Source organism: Ahaetulla prasina, chromosome 4, assembly GCF_028640845.1.
Source record: "Ahaetulla prasina isolate Xishuangbanna chromosome 4, ASM2864084v1, whole genome shotgun sequence".
NCBI lineage: Eukaryota > Metazoa > Chordata > Lepidosauria > Squamata > Colubridae > Ahaetulla > Ahaetulla prasina.
The window spans coordinates 148941129-148965811 of NC_080542.1; the positions used below are offsets into that span (position 1 = coordinate 148941129).

The 24683-nt window shown below is 50.7% G+C and overlaps 1 protein-coding gene across 1 annotated transcript; it reads right to left on the reverse strand.

The window, feature by feature from the left end:
• Positions 1-1285: 1285 nt before the first annotated feature.
• CSPG5 (chondroitin sulfate proteoglycan 5) lies at positions 1286-23229 on the reverse strand. Its single transcript, XM_058182086.1, has 5 exons — positions 23131-23229; positions 18980-20303; positions 12497-12685; positions 6647-6719; positions 1286-1480 (listed from the first exon to the last, which is right to left on the reverse strand). The coding sequence occupies exons 1-5, from the start codon at positions 23183-23185 to the stop codon at positions 1319-1321; spliced, it is 1803 nt and encodes a 600-aa protein (XP_058038069.1). The 5' UTR covers positions 23186-23229; the 3' UTR covers positions 1286-1318.
• Between the last annotated feature and the right edge of the window lie 1454 nt (positions 23230-24683).

Sequence of the window (24683 nt, forward strand, 5' to 3'; positions counted from 1 at the left end):
TAATTTGAATTGGACAAAGGTCCAATTTGGCAGCTTGTCCAGATCTAGGACATTAATGTGTTTGGGACATCAACTCCCTTAAAATGCATTTTGTAGGAACTGAAATCGATACCGGCTGAATGCCTACACTTGAGAGGAGTTGCAACAGAAAGTGTGGTTGCCAGATCGGCCATGCTATTCCACAACTAGCCAGAAGGGGGAGGCAGAGGAATATATTTTGCTATCCTTCGAAGGGGCTGTTACCACTGGTCAAGGCAATATAGGTAACATTGACAGAGTTGGAAGGGGCTTAGGAGGTCATCTAATCCAACCCCCTGCTCACGCAGGAGACCTATACTAGGTATTCAAACTGCCAATCTTTCTGATCGACAAGCTCAGTGTCTTAGCCACTGAGCCACCACAGCCCTCAACTTATGACCAATTCCTTAGTTACGACAGACAGACCTGGGCTAAAACGGAGATTCAAAGTTGGGATCTCCACAGTCATGTGAATTTTCCAGCCAGCATGCTTTAAAAGGGGTGGACTTCAATTCCCTGAGTTCCATGCTCGCTGGGGAATTCTGGGAGCTGAAGTCCCACCCAACCAATTAGTATTCATTTAACCTAAGCCTAATTTTTCATTCATTTTCATCCCCCTTCCTGGCTCGTCTCACCTCCCTTTTCCCGTCCCCCGATTTCTAAGTCGCGAGAGATCCAAGGAACGGCGTTTTAAAAAAATGTTTATTATTATTATTATCATCATCATTGTTGCCATTATTATCTCAAGATCGTCACTTTTTTTTGTTCCCACATTTTAAAACCAGTTTCTAAAAAAGAAAAAAGAAAAAAAAAGGAGGCTGGGTGACGTACAAATTAAAAACAGAAAAATGAAAATCAGTCGAGCCGCAGCGAAGGATTAGAAATCACAGGGGTGGGAGAGGGCCAGGGTGAGGTGGGTGGGCACAGGGTGAGGGGCAGGAAGGGGTGAAGCCAACTAACCCGGGCAATATATACAGACAGGGACAGACCAAGAAGTCAATGCACACCACTCATTAGGGAAAGCGGGGAGCGGACGCTGCCAGAATTGTCTTCAGGCCATTTTTCTTTAATAAGCTTTCCTTTTCTTTTTTCCGTACGAAATACATCAAAGCATGCGATGACATCGGCAGGGGGGGAAAATTAAAAATCGAACCAAAACCCATAAAAATTGCACTCTGGATGAGAAGAAGGGTCTCTCGTGCAACCCAATTTTATTTTTGTCTTCCCTTTTCATTTCCACCCACCCACCCACCCTACGGTATCATCTTTCGTTCCAGCTCTTTTTTTTTTTGTCGGATCTTCAAGTCAGATTGTTCTGCAAACAGTTCACTTCGGCATCGTCTGGATTGCCTTTCCGGTTATCCAGCTTGGGCGAGGTGGAATTCTGAATGTTAAACGCTTCGTCGTCTTTGAGGCAGGATTTCAAGGGGTCCTGGAGTTTGTGGGGGGCACTGGGATCATCCTAAACGGACGGGGGACGGGACGGGACAGGAAGTGGGAGAGAGAAAGATCAGTTAGTTTCATTGGAACGAATCGGGGAGATGTTCGTATGGGACTCGCCCATTCCCTTCAAACCGGCTCTCAAACCCAGTGGCTACAAGATGTGTGGACTTCAACTCCCAGAGTTCCTCATGCTAGCTGTGGAATTCTGGGAGTCAAAGTCCACCCGTTTTTTTCGAGCCACGAAGGTTAAGAAACTCAGCTCGAAAGAATGCCTATCCTGCCCTTGCCATGTGCCTGGACTTCAACTCCCAGCATTCCTGATATCGGCTGGGGAATTCTGGGAGTTGTAGTCCACCTGTCTTCAAGTTGCCAAGGGGGAGAAACACTGATTCTAGTTTATTTCCTCCCCAAAGCAGGTTGGAATAGCTCCCGAGTAGTTTCATGCCTTTAGTACAGGTAGTCCTCGTTTAGTGACCGTTTGAAGTTACACCAGCAAAGAAGAAAGTGACTTATTTTTTTCACACTTTTTTTTTTTTTTGCATTTATATCCCGCCCTTCTCCGAAGACTCAAGGCAGCTTACACTATGTCAAGCAATAGTCTTCATCCATTTGTATATTATATACAAAGTCAACTTATTGCCCCCAACAATCTGGGTCCTCATTTTACCTACCTTATAAAGGATGGAAGGCTGAGTCAACCTTGGGCCTGGTGGGGCTTGAACCTGCAGTAATTGCAAGCAGCTGCTGTTAATAACAGACTGCATTAGTCTGTTGAGCCACCAGAGGCCCTCACTTACGACCGTCACAACATCCCCACGGTCTTGCGATCCAACTTCAGACGCTTGGCAACCAGCTCGTATTTATGATGGTCGCAGTTTCTCTGGGTCACGTGATCTCCTTTTGTGACCTTCCCATGAGCAACGTCAAGGGGGGAGCCAGATTCACTTAATGACCGTATAACTCACTAACAATGACAGGGATGCACTTAACAGCCATAGAAAGACATGTCATAGCATGGGGCGCAGCTCACTTTGAACAAACATCTGGCTTAGCGACGGGAGATGTGGGGCTGGATTGAGGTCGTAAGGCGAGGAGTACCTGTATATATCCTAGCCAGGATGATATGTGCTTGTGCCGGCTTCTCCTTTCGATGCCGAAAGCCGCCCTTGGACGACAAACATGCAATTTCATTGCAGCTCTTTAAAGCAGCGCTCTCTTTTTCCCCCAGGAAAGGACAGCGTTGCTTTAAAGAGCAGCCAGTCACTGCCCTCCAAACTGCACTTTCTTTTTTTCTTTTTGCAACCCAAGCCCTGCGCAGCCTCCAAGGGCAGAACTGAAAGCGGCGATGTGGTTGTGAACATGCCCATGCGTTGGGTTATTCCTTGGACCCATCTCCGACTTTCCCTCTCTCTCCTTTCTTCCCCCTATCTCATCTCCTCTCTCCTTCATTCCATCCTACTTGCCTCTCACTGTCTCCTCTCCTCCTCTCCCCTTTCTTCCCCCTCTACTTTCTCCCTCCCTTTTCTCTCCTCTCCTTCCCTCTTTCTTCCGTCTGCTCTCCTCTCCAGCTCCTACTATCTTTCTTCCCTCTCTCTCTCTCCTTTCTTCTCCTCCTTCATTAATTCCTTGCTACTTCCCTCCTCTCTCTGTCCCTTCCTCCTCCCTCCTTCTTTCCTCCTCCTCCCTGTCCTCTTTCCTTTCCTATCTTTCCTTTCCTCTCCCTTCCCTGTCCTTTCCTCTCTTCTCCTCCTCCTCCTCTCCTTTCTCTCCTCCTCCCTTCCTCCTCTCTTCTGTTCTCCTCCCTTCCTCTCTCTTCTTCTCCTCCTTCCCTCTTTCTTCCGTCTGCTCTCCTCTCCAGCTCCTACTATCTTTCTTCCCTCTCTCCTCTCTCTCCCTTTCTTCTCCTCCTTCATTAATTCCTTGCTACTTCCCTCCTCTCTCTCTGTCCCTTCCTCCCTCCCTCCTTCTTTCCTCCTCCCTCCCTGTCCTCTTTCCTTTCCTATCTTTCCTTTCCTCTCCCCTTCCCTGTCCTTTCCTCTCTTCTCCTCCTCCTCCTCTCCTTTCTCTCCTCCTCCCTTCCTCCTCTCTTCTGTTCTCCTCCCTTCCTCTCTCTTCTTCTCCTCCCTTCCCTCCCTCCTCCCCTCTTTTCTCCCTCTCTTCTTTAATTCTTCTTTTCCGTTCTCTCTCCTTTTTTCTTCTCTCTTCTCCCTTCCCCTCCCCTCCTCTTTTTTTCTCTCTTCTCCTCTCCTCTCATCTCCCCTCCTTACGTCCTCTCTCCTTTTTTCCTCTATTCTCCTCCCCTCCCCTCCCCTCTCCTCCATAGGACACCAGCAACTGTAGAGAAGGGAACCAGCCAATGCCCCCCAACATTCTCCCGCACCCACTCCTGAATTCCCAGTTCACCCAGTGTAGCTTCTGGCCAGGTGCACACAGCCATCCACCACGACATCACAGATGGAAGATGGAGACAAGCAGACGGGAAGAGGACACATGGACTCTGTGGAAAGGGGCTCAGACCCATTGCAGTACCAGGGGAAAGAGAGGGGTGGGTAGACTGAAAAGAGGTGGGCAGGGTCTCCCAAACTCCCTCCCATAAGATTTAGGGGCAGAGAACAGGAGATTAGTAACCTTCATCCAAGCATTGACACCAATGATGGTTAAAAGTCCCTCAATATGTTCTCGTGAAGTTTCCTTCCAAATCATGTGTCCTTCAGATGTTTAGAATTCAGCTCCCAGAATCTCCCAGCCAGCATGGCCTTTGCTGGTCATTCTGGGGGCCGAAGTCCACATCAGAAGGTGGCTCCTGAGGGGTGAGAATCCCACTTCAAATTCCAAGGTTGTTCAGTGCTCCTGAATATCTCTGAGGAGCCCATCTAGTGGGCCATCTAGGGGAGAGAGAGAGAGAGAGAGAGAGAGAGAGAGAGAGATGGGCAATGAAGGGCCAAACCCAAAGGACACTGTGGGAAGACCTCAGATCAGAGACCCTTCCTGTTGAAGAGGGGATGTCCCACCCATCAGGTGACCCCTTAGCTAGGGTGAAGTGCAGGAGACCCCAAGGAGTTTCAAACCTTACGGTCTTCCTTCCTTGGCATTCGTTTTCAGGGTGGACAAGACCTCTGAAAAAGTTCTAAAGACGGGGGGGACCAAACAGTCCCTAGTGGGAAAATGTGGACCTATCTTCTTCTCCCACATCTTGATCGTATCCCTCAATCTAATGCAGGATGTCTAAGATGGCTTCTGAGCTTCAAGAGGAACTCATCTGGTGCAATTGCCAAGGCAGTCGAGAATTGCCCTCAAAGCGAGAATCCTAAGCAGGCTTCCTGTGAGTTCGGAAAAAAATTCGGTGGGATGCTGTTTGGGCAGCCCCAGTTTCCCCTGAAGCCCTTGAAACAAGGGGGTGCTACATGCTGAATATAGGGTGCAACTGGTATTAAATTTGTGATGCCACCACTTTCAATAGTTTTGAAGAGAAATTGATTGTTCGTGGAGATCAGGTGAGGATTGGAAGCCCCAGCAGTAGAACACACATGGGGAGAGAGGGGTGCTGCGTTGCTCATGGTCCAACGTCATGCAGGGACCCATAAATTGTGGTGGGTGGGAAGGGAATCACCCTTAGGGAGGCAGACTTTGGACCCCTGAAACAACTGGGAAACCTACCAGGGGTGTCATAGAGTTTGGCCTAAAAGGGTATGGCTGAAATTGAGCTCTGGATTATTTTTAGATGACTTTCTGCTGGAATGGGGTACTCCCCAAGATCCAAATGCCCCCCCCCACTGGTCCTTCACCAGGCATGGGGTGGGTGTCCATATTGATTGAAGGCCATATTTGTAGCTTGGGGTTGAAATGAGGGGGTCTTGGAGCTCTCTGACGTGGGTGGTTTTCTTGCAGATGTTTCATGACCCAACTAGGTAACAGCATTAGTGCTAGAAGGGAGGAGGAGGAGGAGGAGGAAGAGGAGGAGGAGGAGGAGGAGGAGGAGGAAGAAGGACTGGCAGATCCTTGTTGCTCTCTGAGCTGGGTGGTTTTCTTACAGACATTTCATGATCCAGCTAGGGAACAGCATCAGTGCTAGAAGGGAGAGGGGTTTATTTTTATACAATCTCTCTTAGCATTGATGAGGTTCCCAAGTTGGGTCATGAAACATCTGCAAGAAAGCAACTCAGTTCCTACAGCACAAAGGGGTCCTCCGCCTCTACGGCCACCGCCGCCTGTTCACAAACCTTCCTCCATTCTATCACTCATGATGTTTCCTAATTGGGTCATGAAACGCCCGAGAGAGCCCCAAGGACCCCACAGTTCTCGTCCTCCTCTCCACAACCCCTCCTCCTTTCTAATACTGTTTCTGTTTTTATTTATTTATTTATTTATTTATCAAACTTCTATACCGCCCTTCTCCCGAAGGACTCAGGGCGGTGTACAGCCTTCATTTAAAACAATTAATATACATATTAAAATAACAATTAAAAAACTTATTCAATAAAAGGCCAAATTAAAACCGTCGATTGACCATAAAAATACCCAATAAAATTACCATTAAAAGTTTAAAATTTAAATTTAAAATTTAAAAATCAGGCCAGTCCCGCTTGTATAAATAAATAAGTTTTCAGTGTTAATTAGTTGAGTCATGAAACATCTGCAGGTAAACAAGCACAGCTCAGAGAGCACCAAGGGCCTCAGGGTCCTTCTTATTCTCACCCAGTTTTGGCCATTTTTCGTTCCTGTCTCCTCCTCGTCCTGTCTCGTTCATATCTTCACCTACATCTGTACCTGCGTACCATCGAGAGTCGCTGAGATTCGAGCGAAGTGCAAATTAAATCAATACAAGCCTACATGAATGACTTTCCATCTTACTGCAGTCATCTCGATTTTTTTGGACCAAACTCGGTCAGGCGTGGCAACCTGGAATGATCTATTGAGGGTGCAGCCTCCTAATGGCAACCCAGATGGATCCCCTTAGGGTACAACCTCCCAGGGTGGACCAGGAGCAGCAGCAGCCAATCCGAGCATGCTTGGGACAACGGAGACGGGACGGAGACGGGGGGTGGGGGGTGGGAAACAGCAGGAAGCATGCGGAAGGATGGGAGAGGTGAAGAAGACACGTTACCTGACATATAATGTTATCATAGTAAGCCAATGCACGAGCGTGGGGGGAGTGGTTACACGGGGTGTCACAAAATTTCCTTACATTTGGGTGCGATCCCTCGGCAATGGTGGAGAGGGAGAAGTTGTCGTTGTGTAGCTCCGAAGGGGTTCGGTATCTGCAGGGAAAAGAGCAAAGGATGAGCGAGAGAGAGAGGAGAAGGATGGTCAATTCCAGAGAGTCGTTTTCCTGGGCTAACCGGGTCTCGTAGGGAGAAGAGAGGGCCTCTGTGCATGTGCAGAATGCCTGCTGTTCGAGTGCAAACCTCCTGGGCCATCAAAGCGGCTGGCGGTAATTCTTGGCTGGTCTCAGAAAAACTAAGAAGGTCAAGCATTGGTTTGCATTGGATGGGAGATGACCCAGAGATACCACAGCTGTGCACGTGTGCGTGCGAGTACTCGCCTGTGTGTTTGTGTAAAGAAAACTTTTGGGAAAAGACCACAATTTTGTCACCCGTCTTTCTTTCTTTCTTTCTTTCTTTCTTTCTTTCTTTCTTTCTTTCTTTCTTTCTTCCCCATTTTTCGTCTTTCTCTTCTTTATCTCTTTTTCCTTCTTTCATTTTCTTTCTTTTTCTTTCTCTCCTTCCTTCTTCTTTATTTCATCTTTCCCTCTTTCTCATTCTTTTCTTTCTTTCTCTCTTTTTCTTTCTGTTTCTCTGTACTTCTCCTCCCTCCCTTCCCTTTCTCTTTCTTTCTTTCTTTCTTTCTTTCTTTCTTTCTTTCTTTTTCTTTCTTTCTTTCTTTCTTTTTCTTTCTTCCCATTGCTTTTCTTCTACCTTCCTTCCTTCCTTTCTGTCTTTCTCTTTCTTTTTATTTCTCTTTCTTTCTCTTTTTTTCTCACCCTCTATCTTTGTTTTTTATTTCCCTGGTTTCTTTCTTTGTTTTGCTTTCTCTCTCTCTTCTGTGTTTTTCTGTCTCTTTTTCCTTCCTTTCTCGCTCCCTTCTTTTTTCTTTCATCTTTTTTCTTTCTCATTTTCTTCTTTCTTTCTCTTTTTATTTCTGTTTCTCTCTATTTCTCCATCCCTCCCTTTCTTCCCTTCCCTTCCTTACAATTTAACAACTCTGTGACTAATTTGATCTTACCAGTGAATCACTTAACAAACATGTGACTGACTTAATCACTGATTCAACTAATGACAGCGGCAAGGAAGTTCATAAAACGGGGCCAAAACTTCCCTTCAGAACCGTCTTGCTCAGCAGCAGAAATTTGGGGTGCTCGATGGCAGCTGTAAGTCGAGGCTTATCTGTATTAACCTTTGCTTTGTGATGTGAGTAAACCACAGGAGGCTTTTGGAGGGGCTGGGGTCTTTCTCGAATGTCCCCTTTCACGGGAGGGGTGTGTGTTTCTCTTTCCCGACCCCCAACTCCCTTTATAGGAAAACCTTAAAAAGTTTTCTCTTGGCAACAGAGAGGTGTTTCGAAAACATCCATGGGTTTCTCTCTGCATGAATGAAGCCCCCGGCCCACTCATCCATCCACCCACCCTTCCAATTTTGCATTCAAGCCATTGCTAGCCCCAAATGGCTCCTCCTGGCAAACCAGCCTTTTGAACACCCCCCACCTCGACTCCCATCCCACTCCCCACAATACCACTCTCCCCTAAAGGGGGAACAGCCCGACGACCAACCGTGGGAACCGGGCGCCTTTCCATTGCAGCCGGCTTTGTTCCCGTTCCCCTGACCTTTGACCCCTCCCAGTGCTCAGTGCTGGAATCTTCCCAGAGACGCCCCCCCATCGTCCCCCAACCCTACACCACCCCTCTGTAAGACAATGCACCATCTGCTCTCAATGGGCTCAAACGTTCCTTTTCGAAAAACTACCCAGGGACTTTGTGAAAATTCTCCCAGGCTCAGCAAAGGGAGGGAGGGGGGAGAAAACGAAGGGGGTGTTGGGGTCCTGCATTGGGGTCGCAGGAGGGGGGATGGCTCATTTGCATCTGTGAACAAGTCCTGAAAGAAAAGGAGGAATGGGGGCAGGGGAAGGACCATCCAGGCTGCTCCCAGGATCTCCGTAAGAATGGGAATTTGCTGATTGTTACGTGGAGCGCCAATGGTCAATCTCTGTCCACCCCACTTGGCCAGGGGCAGCTGTCACAGATCACTGGCCCCCAAATCTACACATTTGTTTTTTGAATGGAGAAGGCTGGACCTCAGGAGTTTGAGAAGCCATATTTGCCAAGAGGGGGTGGGCTCAGGCCTAGGCCAGGCTGGGGAGGGGGCAAGCGAGCACTCCGTATTCTGGGGAACGAGAAAATGGTGCCTCCCCTAACCCGCAAATGGCCTGCTATGAAACTCTCCCGGGGGCAGCTATTTAGCTACTAATGAAGGCATTCTATAAATGTAGTCCTCGACTTTACAACCGGCAAGGGGGTTGGACTAGAAGACCTCTAAGGTCCCTTTCAAGCTCGATTCTCATTGATTGATGGTCTGTTATCCGAGGGTTATCCAAGGTGCCGAGCCAGCAAGCTGTGACCAGAAAAACTGGGTATGCCTCTAGGCCTTTGCGCCAACCCAATGACAGGTTGAACCAATGAACCGAGTTGGAAGGGACCTTGGAGGTCATCTAGTCCAGCCGTGGTGTGTGTACATTCTCGACTGACAACGGTTCATTTAGAAACTGTTCGAAGTTACGACGGCACGGAAAAACGGTAGCTGACAACCGGTTTTCACACTTCCAGCATCCCCCCCCACAATCACTTGATCAAAATTTGAATGCTTAGCAGCCAACTCATATTTATAACGGTTGTGGGGTCCCGGGGTAATGTGATCCCTTTTGTGACCTTCCAACAAGCAATGGGGAAGCCAAATTCACTTCACAACCATGTGACTAACAAGTGCAGCGATTTGCTTAACAACGGAGGCAAGACAGGTGATACAAAGGGACAAAGCTCATTTAGCAAGTGTCTCACTTAGCAACAGAAACTTGGGGTGCAATTGAGGACGACCTGTATTTGTAGAGTTGCTTTATCCAGATTTCCTGGGGTCCTGGGTCCAACTTTTATGATGTTCCACTTACTTTCACGCCTAAGGCAGGATTAGAACTCCCAGTCTCCCAGTTTCTCGCCTGCTGCCTTAACTCTTCACTCAAACCAGCTCTTCATGCGAACCGTCCTTGATGGCTCAGCATGGCTTCTCTTGCCTCAAAATAGCATGCCTGGCGCCTAGCCTTGGGACGTGAAAGCTAGGCGCCCTTTCCCATGTAGTGGACAACCATCCCCACATTGGTCCACCGGACAAAATTGAGTTTGCCGCTTCCCACTTCTTCTCCTTTTGCAAGTTGGTTGCAACGTTTTGCTTCTGGGAGAGGAACGAAGGGGACAATTTATCCTGGAAATTGATAGCTTGAAGACCAACCAGCCTCTCCATCTTATCTACGGCCAAGTTGGCATCTTGCCCGGCAGAAGGTCCGTTCATAAATCAGAGACTTGGGAAGATGGATCTCCAGGGAGCTCCACTGCTAACAGCTGTGCTGGAAATGTCTCCTGTGGTGTAGCCACGCTGAGAACAACCGAGCAGAAAAATTGGTCCATGGGTGAGGAAGAACTCTTAGGTCGACTAGTTTTTGAAGAAGAAGAGACCTGGGAAGGTGGATGGAAGTTTAGCTCCAGAATTATGGAGGAAGGAAGGTTGGGGCCTCCCCATCTTTAGAGGAAGGGAAGACGCAGTGTGTGGGGATGAAGAACAGAGTAGTTCAAAGGGGCTTTGGAGGTCTTCTAGCCCAATCCTCTTCTCGAGCAGGAGACCCTCTACCATTTCAGACAAATGCTTGTCCAATCTCTTCTTGAAGACCTCCAGTAATGGAGCACCTACAACTTCTGGTGGGAAGTCATTCTACTGGTTAATTGTCCTCACTCCTTAGTTCTAAGTTGCTTCTGTCCTTGATGAGTTTCCATCCGTTGCTTCTTGTCCTGCCTTCAGGTGCTTTGGAGAACAGGTTGACACCCCGCCCCCTCTTCTTTGGGGCAGGCCCTCAAATTTGGGAAGACGCTATCATGTCCCCATTTCTTTTCAATAGATTAGATATCCCCAATTCCTGCAACCATTCTTCATGTTTCTCCAGGCACAACATAAGGTTACAACGGGTAGCTGTTGGCCGGAGTAACATCTGCCTGCCGCCTCTGAATTCTTAAGAGAGGGGGTCTTGTTGAGAACAGGACCCCTTTGAGTACTTGGTGACTTTGGGCCTGTCGCGCTCTCTCTCTCTCTCTCTCTCTCTCTCTCTCTCTCTCTCTCAGCCCAACCCACCTCACAGGGTTGTTGTGGTGGGGAAAATAGGAGGAAGAAAGAGGAGGAGGCAGTCATTGATGAGGGAAGCAGGAGAGGGAGGGAGGGAGGAGAGAGAGAGGGAGAGTATGGAAGAAAGGTGGGAAGGAAGGAGATGGGAGGAAGAAAGAAGGAAGAAAGAAGGGAGGAGGAAGAGGAGGAGGAGGAGGAAGAAGGAGAGAGAGGGGGAGAAAGGAAGAAGGGGAAGGAAGGAAAGAGGTGGGAGAGAGGGAGGGAAGAGGAAATGGGGAGGACAGGGAGGGAGGGAGGAAAGAATGGAGGAAGGAAAGGGAGGAGAGGAAGGGGGAAGAAGGAAGGAAATGGGCAGGAGGGAAGAGAGGAAGGGAGGAAGAAGAGAGAGGGAGGGAGAGAGGGAAAGGGGAGAAAAGAGTGAGAGTGAAGAAGGAGAGGGAGGAAGGAGAGGGAGGAAGAAGGAGGAAGAAAGGGAGGGAGGAAGAGGGAGAGTGCAAGGGAGCAGGAAGGAAGGAGGAAGTGGGAGAGAGAGGGGTAGGAGAAGAAGAGCGAGGGAGGGACAAAAGAGAGGGAGTGCAAGGGAGGGAGGGAAGGAGGAAAGAATGGGGGAAGGAAAGGGAGGAAGGAGAGGGAGGGAGAGAGGAAGGAAAGAGGAAAGGACAGAAAAGGAGGGAGGCAAGGAAAGAAGGGAGGGAGGCAGGGAGGAAAGAAAGAAGGAGAGGCAGGGAGGAAAGGAGAAATGAGAGGGAGCGAGAAAGAAAGGAAGGAAGGAAGGAAGGAAGAAAGGAAGGAAGAGGAAATGGGGAGGACAGGGAGGGAGGAGAGAGGAAGGGAGGAGGGAGAGGAAGGAAGAAAGGGAGGGAGGCAAGGAAAGAAGGAGGAAAGAAAGAAGGAGGGAGGAAGGAAGGAAGAAGGAAGGAAGAGGAAAGGACAGAAAGGAGGGAGGGAGGAGGGAGGAAGGAAGGAAGGAAGGGAAATGGGAGGGAGGAGAGAGGGAGGGAGGGAGGAAGAAAGGAAGGAAGGAAGGAAGGAAGGAAGAAGAGGAGGGAGGAAAGAAAGAAGGAGGCAGGAGGAAGAGAGGAAGGAGGGAAGGAAGGAAAGGGAGGAGAGAGGAGGAAGAAGGAAGGAAGAGGAAAGGACAGAAAGGAGGGAGGAGGAGGAGGAAGAAGGAAGGAAGAAAGAAGGAAGAAAGAAGGAAGAAAGAAGGAGAGGGAGGAGGGAGGAAGGAGGAGGGAAGAGAGGAAGGAAAGGGAGGGAGGAGAGAGGAATGTGGAAGAAGGAAGGAAAGAGGTGGGAGAGAGGGAGGGAGGAAGGAAGGAAGGAAGGAAGGAGGAAAGAAAGAAGGAAGAAGAGGAGGAGGGAAGGAGGAAGAAGGAGAGGGAGGAAAGAAGGAGAGAGAGAGAGAGGAAGGGAGGAAGAAGAGAGAGGGAGGAGGAAGAAGGAGAGAGAGGAAGGAGGGAGGAAGAAGGAGAGAGAGGAAGGGAGGGAGGAAGAAGGAGGAAGAAAGAAGGAAGGAAGGAAGGAAATGGGCAGGAGGGAAGAGAGGAAGGAGGAAGAAGGAAGGAAGGAAGGAAGAAAGGAAGGAAGGAAGGGCTATACCAATGAGGGGGCCCTTTTGCTGGGGACGCCCTGCCTTCCCTCCCTCCCTGCCTGTCACTCACTTGCTCTTCCGCAGCTTGAGGTTCTCAGTCTTGAGCAGGTAGAGCTTCTTGGCGAAGAAGACGGTCATCATGAAGAGGAGCAGGACCACCAGGGCGGCCGAGCCCACCGCCACGCACATCACCTGGAAGTCAGTCACAATGGACTCACAGCGCAGCCCCTTGTGCCAGATGTAGTCCTGGGTGTTGCACCTAAAGGGGGGGGGGGGGAAGGACCAGCAAAGGTTTGGACAGATCCCGCGCAATCCCCCATTCCGACTCTCTCTCTCCCTATGCTTAGGGACACAAATAAAACCTCCCTAGAAGGAGGCAGTCTATCTTAAGGACAGAAGCCGGGGACAGATTGGACTGGCTGGCCTGCAAGAAAACACCATTTTTGTCCCTCCACACCGCTCCCCCCACCCATCCATGCAAAATTCACATCCGGAGGAGAGGGGGTAGCGCTTTTTGCAATTAAATGAAGTGAAAAATTTTAAATTAAGAAATAGAAAAATTCTTTAAAATTATGAAAAAATGAAAAATGTAAATAATAAAACATAAAATAATTAAATTAAAATAAATTTAAAAAATCAAAAAACTATTTAAAAAAATTAAAAACTTTAAATAATTTAATTTAAATTAAATTATTTTAAATTAAATTAAACTAAACTAAAATGAAAATAAAGTTAAATAATAAAATAAATAAAATAAAATTAATCTAAAGAAAATTAAATTCAAGTAAATTAAACTAAAGTGAAGTAAACCAACTAAAATAAAATAAATTAATTGAACAATAAAATAAAACAAAATAATTAAAGTAAACAAACTAAACTAAATTAAATCAAATAATAGTTAGGTTAAGTTAAGTTAAATTAAATTAAATTATTAGGATCTTTTGTGACCTATGTGAAAAGATTTGGCATTACATAAAATCTCAAGTGTAAATGCCACTAAAGGTAGTCCTTTACTTATGACCGCCACTGAGGTGAAGTGAGACAGCAGGGAAGGGAGTTTTGTATCTTTTTACCACTTTTCTGGCCACTACTAAGTGAATCACTACTGTTGTTAAGTGAATGACACAGTTGTTAAGTGATTTGGGATCCCTTATTGACTTTGCTCATCAGGACATTGCCAGAGGGGTCACATGGCCCCCGAACACTGCGACCGTCATAACTATGAATCTGTTGCCAAGCGTCTCAGTTTGGATCATGTGACCATGGGAATGCCTCAATGGTCATAAGTGAGAAAAACAACAGTCATTTTTTCAGTGCTGTCATAACTTTGGTCACTAAGCGAATAGTTGTAAGTCAAGGACTAGCGTACTAGACTTCTCGCTTTTCTGGAGTAACAGGGCAGAAAGGATTATAGGTAGTCCTCTACTTACAAACAGTTCATTTAGTGACCGTTCAGAATTACGACAGCACAGAAAAAAGTGACTTCGGACCATTGTTTGGACTTCGACCATTGCCACATCCCTGCAATCAAAATACATATGTGGCAACAGGCTCATATTTATGACGGTCACACGATCCCCTTTTGCGACCTTCCAGCCAGCACAGCCGACAGTGAAAGCCCGATTCACTGAACAACGATTTGACTAAGTTTGCCATGGCAGGGATTCAATTAAGGACGGTGTGACTGACTTAACAATACCAGCGATTCGCTTAAACACGGCGGGCACTAAGGTCGTTAAATGGGGCCAAACTCACTTAACAACTCTTGCGTTTAGCGAGAGAAATTTTGGGCTCCGTTGCGATCGTAAGTCCAAGATTACTTGTATTATGCTCAGGAGACCAATGGAAAAAGAGACAGATCCTAAATTCATATTATTATATAATATTAATATTATATGATTCATCCTGATATTTTAGATTTATATTTCCTTCTTATATGTTATTACATAGGGTGGCAGTGTGCCCATTGTTATATGGGTAGTCTTCGACTTACAACCACGTTAAAGCCCAGAATTTCAGTCGTTAAGTGAGACATTCGTTACATCTTGAGCTTTGCCCCCTTCAAACGACATCTCTGGCCACCGTTGTTAAGTGAATCACGTCAAAACTAACTTCACAAAACTACCTTCACGAACGTCTCACATAGCAACTCGGTCTTTAAGTGAACTGGGCTTCCCCATTGACTTGGCTCGTCCAACCGTCGCAAAAGAGGATCGTATGACACTGGAACCGTCATAAGTGCAAGTCTGAACCCTGATCCTGTGACCACAGGGAGGTTACGATGGTCCTAATGTGAAAAACGGTCATAAGTCACGTGTTTCAGTGCTACTGGAAATCGGAACAGACACTAAGCATTGTAAGTCGAGGACTTCCTCTATAGGGTCTCCTGTTTGAGCAGGGGGCTGGACTAGAAGACCTCTGAGGTCCTTTCCAAATCTATGATTCTACATTCTATGTATCTTCCATCTTGGATGGAGCTACTTGGAATCTACGGAACTCCCCGCCAATAGATCTCTGCAAAATCCACAGCTGGAAATGAAGCTCATTGTCCCTGGCTTCATTCAGGATCTCCCCATGGGGATCTGGAGATCTGGATTCAATTATGACCGCGGTTTCTGATCTCCTGGCTGGACGACCAAGCGGATTAATGGCTTTGGACGGCTTTGACCTAATTCAGGCAGAGGGGGTGCCCAGAGGACTCCGAATACCATCTGCCTGCTTCTGGAGAAAGGTGGGGGGTCTTCCCCATCTGTGGAATTCAGGGTGGGGGTCTGCAAAGAGGATGGCCTCCATGCATGGAGCTTGGAATCTAGTCCTCAAGTTACGACATTTCATTTCGTAACCATTTGACGTTACCACAGCACTGAAAGAAGCGACATAGGGCCGTTTGTTTCACCCTTACGACGGTCGCGACCCAAATTCAGACACAGGGCAACCGACTTGTACTTATGACGGTTGTAGTGTTCCGGCTAGGGTTCCTCCCCATTTTGCGATGAGAAAAGTCCAGGGGGGAGTCTTGATTCGCTTAACAACCGTGGGTAAAATGGGGCACAACTCCCGTAGTGAATGTCTTGCCAAGTAGCGGAAATTGAGGGGGCGGGATGGACGGTGGTCATAAGTCGAGGACTTCACGTATCGGCTTCAGATTTGGGGAGGAGGGGTCCCCGCCAAAGTAGCGGCAAGGGAGTGGTCTTTGCTCCCCCCACCCCCACCTGTGGGGAGCCCGAGTCTCCTGAAAGGAGGGGGCATAAGGGAAAGCAAATTGGTGGATTATGGGTCCTTTGATCCGTTTCTGTTGGAGGGACTCTGCTGCACCCTGGATTTTGTAGGACTTGTGGGGAGAAATGACATCCCCATATAGGGCTCCAAAGACCCCATTAAAGGGCAGGGGTCTCCAGGCTCCAAAAGCCCCCCACACACGAAGAACAACAGGTAGATCCTTATTGCCATCTTCCCTGCTGGATGGGTTGGATTACACCTCCCATTGTCCCCTGCTGGCAGGCCTGGGGGAGAGGAAGATGGGGTCTGTAGTCCCAAGGAAAGGCAAAGTACATGCCTTCGTGATACAGAGAGTCCTTGTTTAGTGACCGTTCGAAGTTACAATGGCGTGGAAGAAAGTGACCGATGGTCGTTTTTCACACTTACGACTGGGGCGAAATTCCCATGGTCATGTGATCAACTTCCGCCTTCCGGGGAGCAAAGTCAAGGGAGGGAAGCCTGATTCACTTAACGGTGGTGTTATCAACTTCACGAGAGCAGGGATTTGCTTAACAACGGCCAGAAATGTCGTAAAACGGGGCCAGACTCTATGACCGTCTCACTTTGGGGCGGAATTGCCACCATAAATTGAGGACGGCCTGTGTCAGCGTTAGATTTGAGGTGGGGTCGCCCCAGTAGTGAAATCTAACTTTCTTTCCTACAGGTTTCTGTGGGCGTGGCTAGGTGGGCGTGGCTTGGGGGGTCATGTGACTGGGTGGGCGTGGCTATGTAACCATGTAAGTGGGGGTTCAAAAGACAGAAACTCACTAACAATGTCCTGCTGGAGTAGGGTTGGACTAGATGACCTCCAGGTCTCTTCCAGCCCTGGATTATCCTCTGAAGCTGCGTCTAGTGCCAGGTTTGTAGTCCTTCCTTCCTCTCCTTTTTCCTCCCTCCCTCCTTCCTTCCTTCCTTCCTTTTTTCCTTCCTTCCTTCCTTACTTTCTTCCTTCCTTCCTTCCTTTCTTCTCTCTCTCTCTCTCTCTCTCTCTCCCTCAAAAACGAACCTCTCATTTTTTGCCTAGCAGACTTCAGCTTTCTTACCTTTTAAAAAATGCTTTTAAAAGTAAACAAAAACAAAAACAAAAACCACCTCTGATGATCGCGCAGCTCAGCTGGGCCTGGGCGGGTGGGGGGGGGCAGGGATGTTTGCTACCGGCTCTCTGAACCACCCGCCACCATCACTACCGGATTGACCGATCCGGTCCAAACCGGGAGCATTTCACCCCTAGGTTGCCCTCGGAAAGTCATCCAACGGGGCAAAACTTACCTGTCTCGCTTAGCGATGTAAATAAGCTCACATTTGGTTGTAAGTTGAGGACTACCTGCCTTACGACCCCCCATCCCTGTGAGGGTCAACAGTACAACCAGGCACCCATGTTACGCCCGGAATGATTATTTGAGGACGGGGCGTTTTTTGAGAGTCTGAGGTGCAGAGGAATTGAGATTGGGGGGGGAGGTTGGTCATTGGGGAAACAAGGTCAAGGTGACCCCTCCTTCTGAGACAAAGATGGGGCGGGGGAGAAAAGGGGAGGGGTCTCTTGGCTTCAGCCTGCTCCCCCCCCAGTGTGTGTGAGACCCTCAGAAACCTCATTTTGAGTCTGGGGGCAGCCGAGGGGGGGGTAGGGGGTTTCGGTCTTTTCCCATGAGAGGGGGTCAAGAGTCAGGAGCTGTAAAATGGCCCCCGCCATCTTTGTTCCTAGGGTTTGGGTTCAAGGGCAGAATTTTCAGAGGGGAGGGGTTGTCCTTGGTCACGGGAGGGGCGGGGGGCGGGGAGTGGAGGGGAAAGAGGGAGGGGTTCGCTCTTCCTTGCCCGGCCAGGGAGGGAGGGGAAAGAGGGAGGGGAGGGGTCTTTCAATACCCCCCCACCCTAAGTCCCTCTCTCCTTAATCTTTTTTTAATGACTCTCGGTATCAATTAAACCTCTGCAGAGTAAGGCGGCCCATTGGCATAAGGTGAAGAGGAACTCCTGAACATGTGCAGAGTGTTTTTGAAGCGGGGTGATGGTGTCCCCGTGAGAATTGAACAGGGTGCTTTCATGAACAGAACAGAATAGTTGGAAGGGACCTGGGAGGTCATCTAGTCTAACCCCCAGCTCAAACAGGAGACCCTAGGGCCTAGCCCTAGACCATTCCTCTCTGTCTCTTTCTTTCTTTCTCTTTCTGTTCATCATTCTCTCTTTCTCTTCCTCTCTCTCATTCTCCCGTTTCTGTTTCTTGTTGTTTTGCCTTCACTCTTTTCTCCTTCTCTCTGTATTTCTCACTCTCTCAGATTTTCTTCCACTCTCCTTCTCTTTATCTCTCCTTCTCTCTGTCCTTCTTTCTATTTTTCTCTCATCTCTCTTTCACTCTTTCTTTCTCTCCTCTCCTCTTAGTCTTTCTATTTCTCTCTCTACTCTTTCCCTTCTCTCTCTCTCCCTCTCATTCTGTCTCTCTCTTTCTCATTTTATTTCTCTTTCTCTCACTCTCCCCTTCTCTACCTCCTTCCCTTTCCCTCATTCTCTCTCCCTCTCTCCTCTTATTTTCTACTTCTTTCTGTTTCTCTCTCCTTCTGTTTCCCTCTTTCTTTCTCTCTTTCTCCTCTCATTCTATTCCTCTTTTTCTGTTTATCACTCATTCTTTTTCCTCCCTCACCCCTTCTCTCTCATTCTCTCTCCCATTCTCCCATTTCTTCCCTCTTTCTCTCTCTCATTCTTTCTCATCTCTCACATTCTTTCTCTTTTTTCTGTTTCTCTCATTCTCTCTCCCTCACCCCTTCTCTCTCATTCTTTCTCTCTCCCTCTCCTTCTCCCTCTCTCCTTCATTCATTCATTCTTTCTTTCTATCTCCCTCTGTCTCCTTCTCTTCCTCTCTCTCTCTCTTCTCCCTCTTCCCTTCTCTCTCTGCTGGAGTAGGGTAGGGTGGTGGCAGCATCCGCACTGTTTTCTGGACTCCATTTACCTGGGAGACAAACACGTGGAGAATTTACACGTGTGAATCATAATGTGTGTGTGTGTGTGTTTCGAAGACTAGACAGGGAACCCCCCGCCCCCCCCACCCCGCTTCCCTGTGACCTTTTCCCTGCAAAACTAGCTCTCAAATCCCTCCCCCTGGGACCAAAGTCTCATTTTCGCATCCATGCCAAGCATGTGTGCGCATTCAACCTTTCCCTCGAAGTTTAAAAGACATCCCACCTAGCTTCTCCTGCTTGGAGGTAAAGGGGGGGGGGTGTCTCCGTGTTACTCCCCCAAATCTTCCCCTCGGGAAATCTGGCAGCCCAGAGGGACCCCTGCCTCTTTTCCAGCCCCCCCCCCTCACCTGCAGAAGGCGCCCAGGTTCTCTACTAGGTAACATTGCCCCCCGTTGTGGCAATAACTTGGGAAGGTGTCGCAAACCGACTTGCAGGTCGCGTTGTGTCGGGTATAGCCGATGCGGCATTCAGTGCTGTTCTCCGGGAGTCCCGTTTCCCGGGCTGGATCCCCTGAAACCGGTCCGGAGACGGTTCGTCCGCCGCCCCCTGAAACGACAAAAGTCTGCAACGGGGGAAGGAGGAAGCGGCGGGCTGTGGGCTCTGCACCGGGGAGTTTGCTGTGGATTTTGGGGGGGGTGGGCGTTGGGACCCGTGGGTCCTTCCCCTCCTCCTCTTCCTCCGCAGCCCCTGCCTCTTCTTCCTCCTCTTCCTCCTCCTCTTCCTCCTCCTCCGGCTCCTCTTCCTCGTCGCCATCGGTGTAGAAGGAGGTTGTGGGATAAAAATCTGACTCGTCGAAAGGGCTGAACTCATCGTAAAGGTCGCGGAAGGGCCAGGAGACCCCTTTGTCAACGGGGGACTTCGTCTTGGTTGAGTCCATGCCAGGCCCACGCAAAGCACCCCCGTCGAAAAGGTCATAATAATCAACGTCAATGATCTCCGAGGCCAGTGGGTCGGAGGAAGGGGTCTGCATGGATTTGACGGCAGGTGGCGCCACAGAAGGGAGGGTCTCCAGCTTTGGACTGCGGCTGTAGGGCTCTTCCTTTGGGCCCAGGACCTCCCCAGCTCCTTGTGGGGTCTCGGTAGCTTGGGGGCCGCCCGTGGATCGTGTGGGTTTGAGCAGCGGGTCTCTCTCACGGCCAAGCGGGTTGAAATCGCCCGGGGGAAGCGCCGTGGCCCACCCGGGATGTGGGGGTGTCTTTGCGTGAGGGTCTCCGCTTCCCACGTCTTCTTGGCTGCCTAGCCCGGCTTTGCCTCGGTCGAAAAGCCGCCAGGTGCCGTCTTCTGCCCGGCCTAGGGGAGCCACACGTGGGGCGGCCGAGGAAGCTTCTGCACTGGGGTCTGAGTGCGAATCACTCCCCGCCATCTCCCGCGCCGTCCGCCGGGAGCAGCCAGGGCAGAGAACCGGCCAGGTTTTGGGCTCCCACGCGGGTTGCTGGACCCGCGTGGGAGTCAGAGCGGGGGGCACCAGCTGGGACTCCTTGGCCCGGGCTGGTTGCAGAGACGACACCTGGCCTGAGGAGACATTGCCCCCTGACTTGGGGGTCTCTCCAGGGGGAGATGGACGCTCTTTCAGGGCGGGATGGCTGCTCAGAAGGGGGGGCTCTTGGCTGCTCCTCCAGAGGGGTCCTGATACTTTGGGGTCACCCGGGAAACTCGGACGGGGCTCAGAGGCTGCAAGGAAGGAAAGCAAATACATAGCACCTGGGGTCTCTCTCTCTCTGGCTGGCCCCCCTCCCCATGACAACTCTACCCCCAGCCCCCCTTTGGGGGAGTGGGGACCCCAAGGGGTTTTCCCAAGGAGAGAGGGGAAGGGAAGAAAACAAATACACCGTTTTTTCCATTCCGCCACTCCTGCGGCTGCGCCACTGATGGCAAAAATAGCAGCGGTTCCCACACAGACTGATTCATTCTTTGGATTCACTCGCCTTCTTCAGGAGCCGTAGTAAAAAGGGATTAATTCCCAGGAGGTGTGGCTGGAAGGGAGGGATGGAGGAAAAAAGGAAGGAAGGAAAAGAGGCAGGGAGGGAGAGAGGGAAGAGGGAGGGAGGGAGGGAAGGAAAGGAAGGAAGGACAGATGAATGGTAAAGAGGATGGGAGGGACGGGGAGAAGGAAGGGAGGGAGGGAGAGGAAGGAAAAAAGGGAGCAAGGGAAGGAAAAGAGAGAGGGAGGGAGAGAAGGAAAAGAAGGAGGAAAGGAAAGGAAGGAAGAATGGATGGGGAGGGAGGGAAGGAAGGAAGAAAAGGAGGGAGGGAGGGAGAAGGAAAGAGGAAGAAGGAAGGGAAGGAAGGAAGGGAAGAAGGATAAAAGGAGTGAGGAAAGGAAGAGGGAGGGAGGGAGAAAAGAAGGTAGAGGGAAGGAAGGAAAGGAGGGAGAGAGGGAGGGAAGGAAGGAAGGAAAAAAGGAAGGAAAATGAGGGAGGGGTGGAGAAAGGAAGGAAGGAGGGATAGAGGGAAGAAAATGGAAGAAGACAGGGAAGGGAGGAAGGAGGGAGGGTTGAGGAAGGAAATGGGAGGTAGGGAAAAAATGTAATAAAGGCTAGAAGATGGGAGGTTGGGAAGAAGGGAGGATGGATGGAGGAAAGAAAATGGAAGAGAGAGAGGGAAGGAAGGGAGAAGGGAGGGAGTGAAAAAATGGAAGAGAGAACAGGGAAGGGTGGAAAGAAAGAGGGAAGCAGGGAAGAAAGATGAGAGGAAGGGAGGGAGGAAAATGGAAGAGACGACAGGGAAGGGAGGAATGAAGGAGGGAAAATGAAGGAAGGAAGGAGAAAAGGAGGGAAGGGAAAGAACGAGGGCGGAAAAAAGAGGAGGGAGGGAGGGACGAAAATGGAAGAGAGGATGGAAGGAAGGAACGAAGGAGGGGAAATGAATGAGGGAAGGAGAGAAGGGAAAGAAGGAGGGAAGGCATGAAAAGAGGAGGGAGGGAAGGAGGGAGGAAAATGAAAGAGGACAGGGAAGGGAAGAACGGAGGGAAAATGAATGAGGGAAGGAGAGAAGGAAGGAAGGGAAGGAAGGAGGGAAGGCAGGAAAAGAGGAGGGGGAAGAAGAGAGGAAGGAGAGATGGAAAGAGGAAAATGGAAGTGAAGAGAGATAAGGGATGAAGGAAGGAAGAATGGAGATGGGGAGAAAAGGAAGAGGGATGGAAGGAGGGAAGAAGGAAGAGGAGGGGAGGGGAAGGGAAGGGAAATGAAAGAGAAGGGAGGGAAAAGAAGAAAGGGAGGGAGAGGGAGAAGGAAGCTAAAAGAGAGGGCGGAAAGGAAGGAAGGAGGGAGGGAAGGAAGGAGGGAAAGAGAGAGGAAGGAAAATGAAAGAGAAGGAAATAAGGGATTGAGGAAGGAAGAACAGAAGAGGGACAGAAGAAAAGGAAGGAAGGAGGAAGGAAATGGAAAGAGGAGAGGAGGGGAGGAAGGATGAAAAAACGAAGGAAGGAAAAAAAGATGGTGGGAGGAAGGCAGGGGCTTGCAATGAGGGAGGGGCACACCTGCGGGATTCCCCCCCCCGTTTTTGGGAGGTGGTCTCGCCCCTTCTCCGAGAAGATCCATCTGGGGTAATTTTCACCTGCTTGGTGTGGGGGGATCCCAACCAAGCAGACAAGCCGGTCGCCTGCCCCCAAATACAGGCCTCCCTCCCCACTTTGCAAAGACCCCTCCCAGAATTCCGACGGCCCCCCCCCAAAAAAAAGAAAAAAAGAAGTGTGTGTGTGTATGCGTGTAGGGCGGGGCTGGGCGAGCGGATTTTCTGCACATGGCCAGGAACCCAAAAACCATTTCTGGGGATGCCGCCCTCCGCCCCCTCCCACTCTTGTCCCCTCCCTCTAATTCTATTCCCACCTCCCCTTCGTGAAATGATGGCCAGCTTGTGTTAAACACCGGGCGCCTTCGGCTGTCCTGGTTGTGGATGTTGGGCTTTGTAGCTCGGTCCGTTTGAGAAATAGCAGGCTGGGGAAGTGAGGGGGGGAGAGTAGGACCCCTCCCCTTCTTGGCTCCCACGGCCGCCCACCCCACTCCCGGGAACCCCCGCCTTTCCAGGCGAAAAGGACTCCAACGGCAGCCTCCCTCTCAAAGACGCTGATTGACAGCTGGGGAGGGGGGACCCCTTTTTTCCGCCGCCCTTCCCCTGAATCTAGAGAACCCCAAGATTTCCGCAACCGCCTCTCCCCCTCCCGTCCCCACGGTTGGAATTGGGCGGAGGGGGGGCGTGCTGCGATTTTATCGCGACCCCCTCCTCGCATCTCTTCCAAGGATGCTCTGTGTGGATTTGGGGAACACGTGTCAGGGGGCAAAGAGCCCAACGCCCCCACCCTCGTCATTCCTCCTCCCCATTGCTCATCCCCCCAAATCCGAGCGGGAAGGGGTCCAGAAAGACCCAGCCCGCATTTAAGGCGAAGACCCCTCCCCATTTCTTTGGCCGGCTTTACCCAATGTGGGGAAGGGTCTGGGGGCTAGGAGGGTCCTCTCTACGGATTACTGAGACCCCCACCCCATATTCCAGGCCCACCTACCCGCCAGCAGCAACGCCAAGAGGACCAGCCGGGGGGCGGCGGGGGGCGCCCCCATCCTCGCCGCGGGAATCTGGGCTCGCCCGCCGGACCGACCGCGCCCCCTGCCCGCCTGCCTCCCCTCCGCGATCAGCGCTCTGCCGCCGCCGCCCCGCCGCTCCTCCGCCGCCCCATCATCCGCGGCCGCCTCGCCTCCAGCATCAGCGCCGAGTGGCCAGCCGCCTCCTGAAGTGGGGGGGAGAGGAGGAGGGGAGGGGGCGGCGCTTGGGGAGGGGGAGGAGGAGAGAGGGGAGAGGAGGGGGATAGAAAGAGGGAGGGAGGGAGACCCCCGCAGAGGGCAGAATAGCAGCAGCAGCCCCACCCACGCCTACCATCCCCGGCCAGTATGAGAGGGGGCTGGAGAGGAAGATGGGCTTTGGAGTCTTTCCCCTGGGGCCGGGGGCTGCGCTTGGCTGATCGTGGGAACGGAGCTGGGATTCGCACGGGGCTGCGAGCTCGGGACTCGCGCCCAAGTCAATGCAATGAGCGAGATCCGGGATTGAGCCAAGGGCAGACACCTCCAGCCACAGAATTCAAGGCGGGGATCCCTCTGGCTTGTTGTTGGGGTGTGTGCAGTGGGGGAGGGAGACCGTGGGAAGAACAGTGGGCTTCTGGGAGGGACCTGCAGGACCCCCAGAGTGGCCTCTGAGTGGACCCTTGGCTGGATTGGGGCTGGGACTCGGCTGTGTCCTGGGGCTTCCGTGCTTTACTGCCTTGTGGGAACTCAGTTTTGACTCCCAGAATCCCCCAGCTATCAATGCTTTAAGAGGGGAGCACTTCAACTCCCAGAATCCTCCAGCCAGCATGGGGAATTCTGGGAGTTGCAGTCCCCCCCCCCCTGCAACTAAAATAGTACTGCAATCCATGAATGAGGTTGGACCATCCCAGAGCAGCTGTGTCAGTCACCCAAGGGAATAAGAGAGGATCAATCAGAAGGAAACTCCAAAGCCCATGATGCTGGGCTGCTTCAGCCTTTCCTATCCGTGGCCCCTCGTAGGATTGTGCAGCCATGAGGCCCCTGGAGCCTTCTTTTCCTGTCAGTCCTGGAAGGTTTTCTTAGAGCAACTCACAGACAAGGTGGTACCAGTCATGGCGGTTCCTTGTTTGGGGACCCCTTTTTCCGCCGCCCTTCCCTGAATCTAGAGAACCCCAAGATTTCCGCAACCGCCTCTCCCTCCCGTCCCCACGGTTGGAATTGGGCGGGGGGCGTGCTGCGATTTTATCGCGACCCCTCCTCGCATCTCTTCCAAGGATGCTCTGTGTGGATTTGGGGAACACGTGTCAGGGGCAAGAGCCCAACGCCCCCACCCTCGTCATTCCTCCTCCCCATTGCTCATCCCCCAAATCCGAGCGGGAAGGGGTCCAGAAAGACCCAGCCCGCATTTAAGGCAAAGACCCTCCCATTTCTTTGGCCGGCTTTACCCAATGTGGGGAAGGGTCTGGGGCTAGGAGGGTCCTCTCTACGGATTACTGAGACCCCCACCCCATATTCCAGGCCCACCTACCCGCCAGCAGCA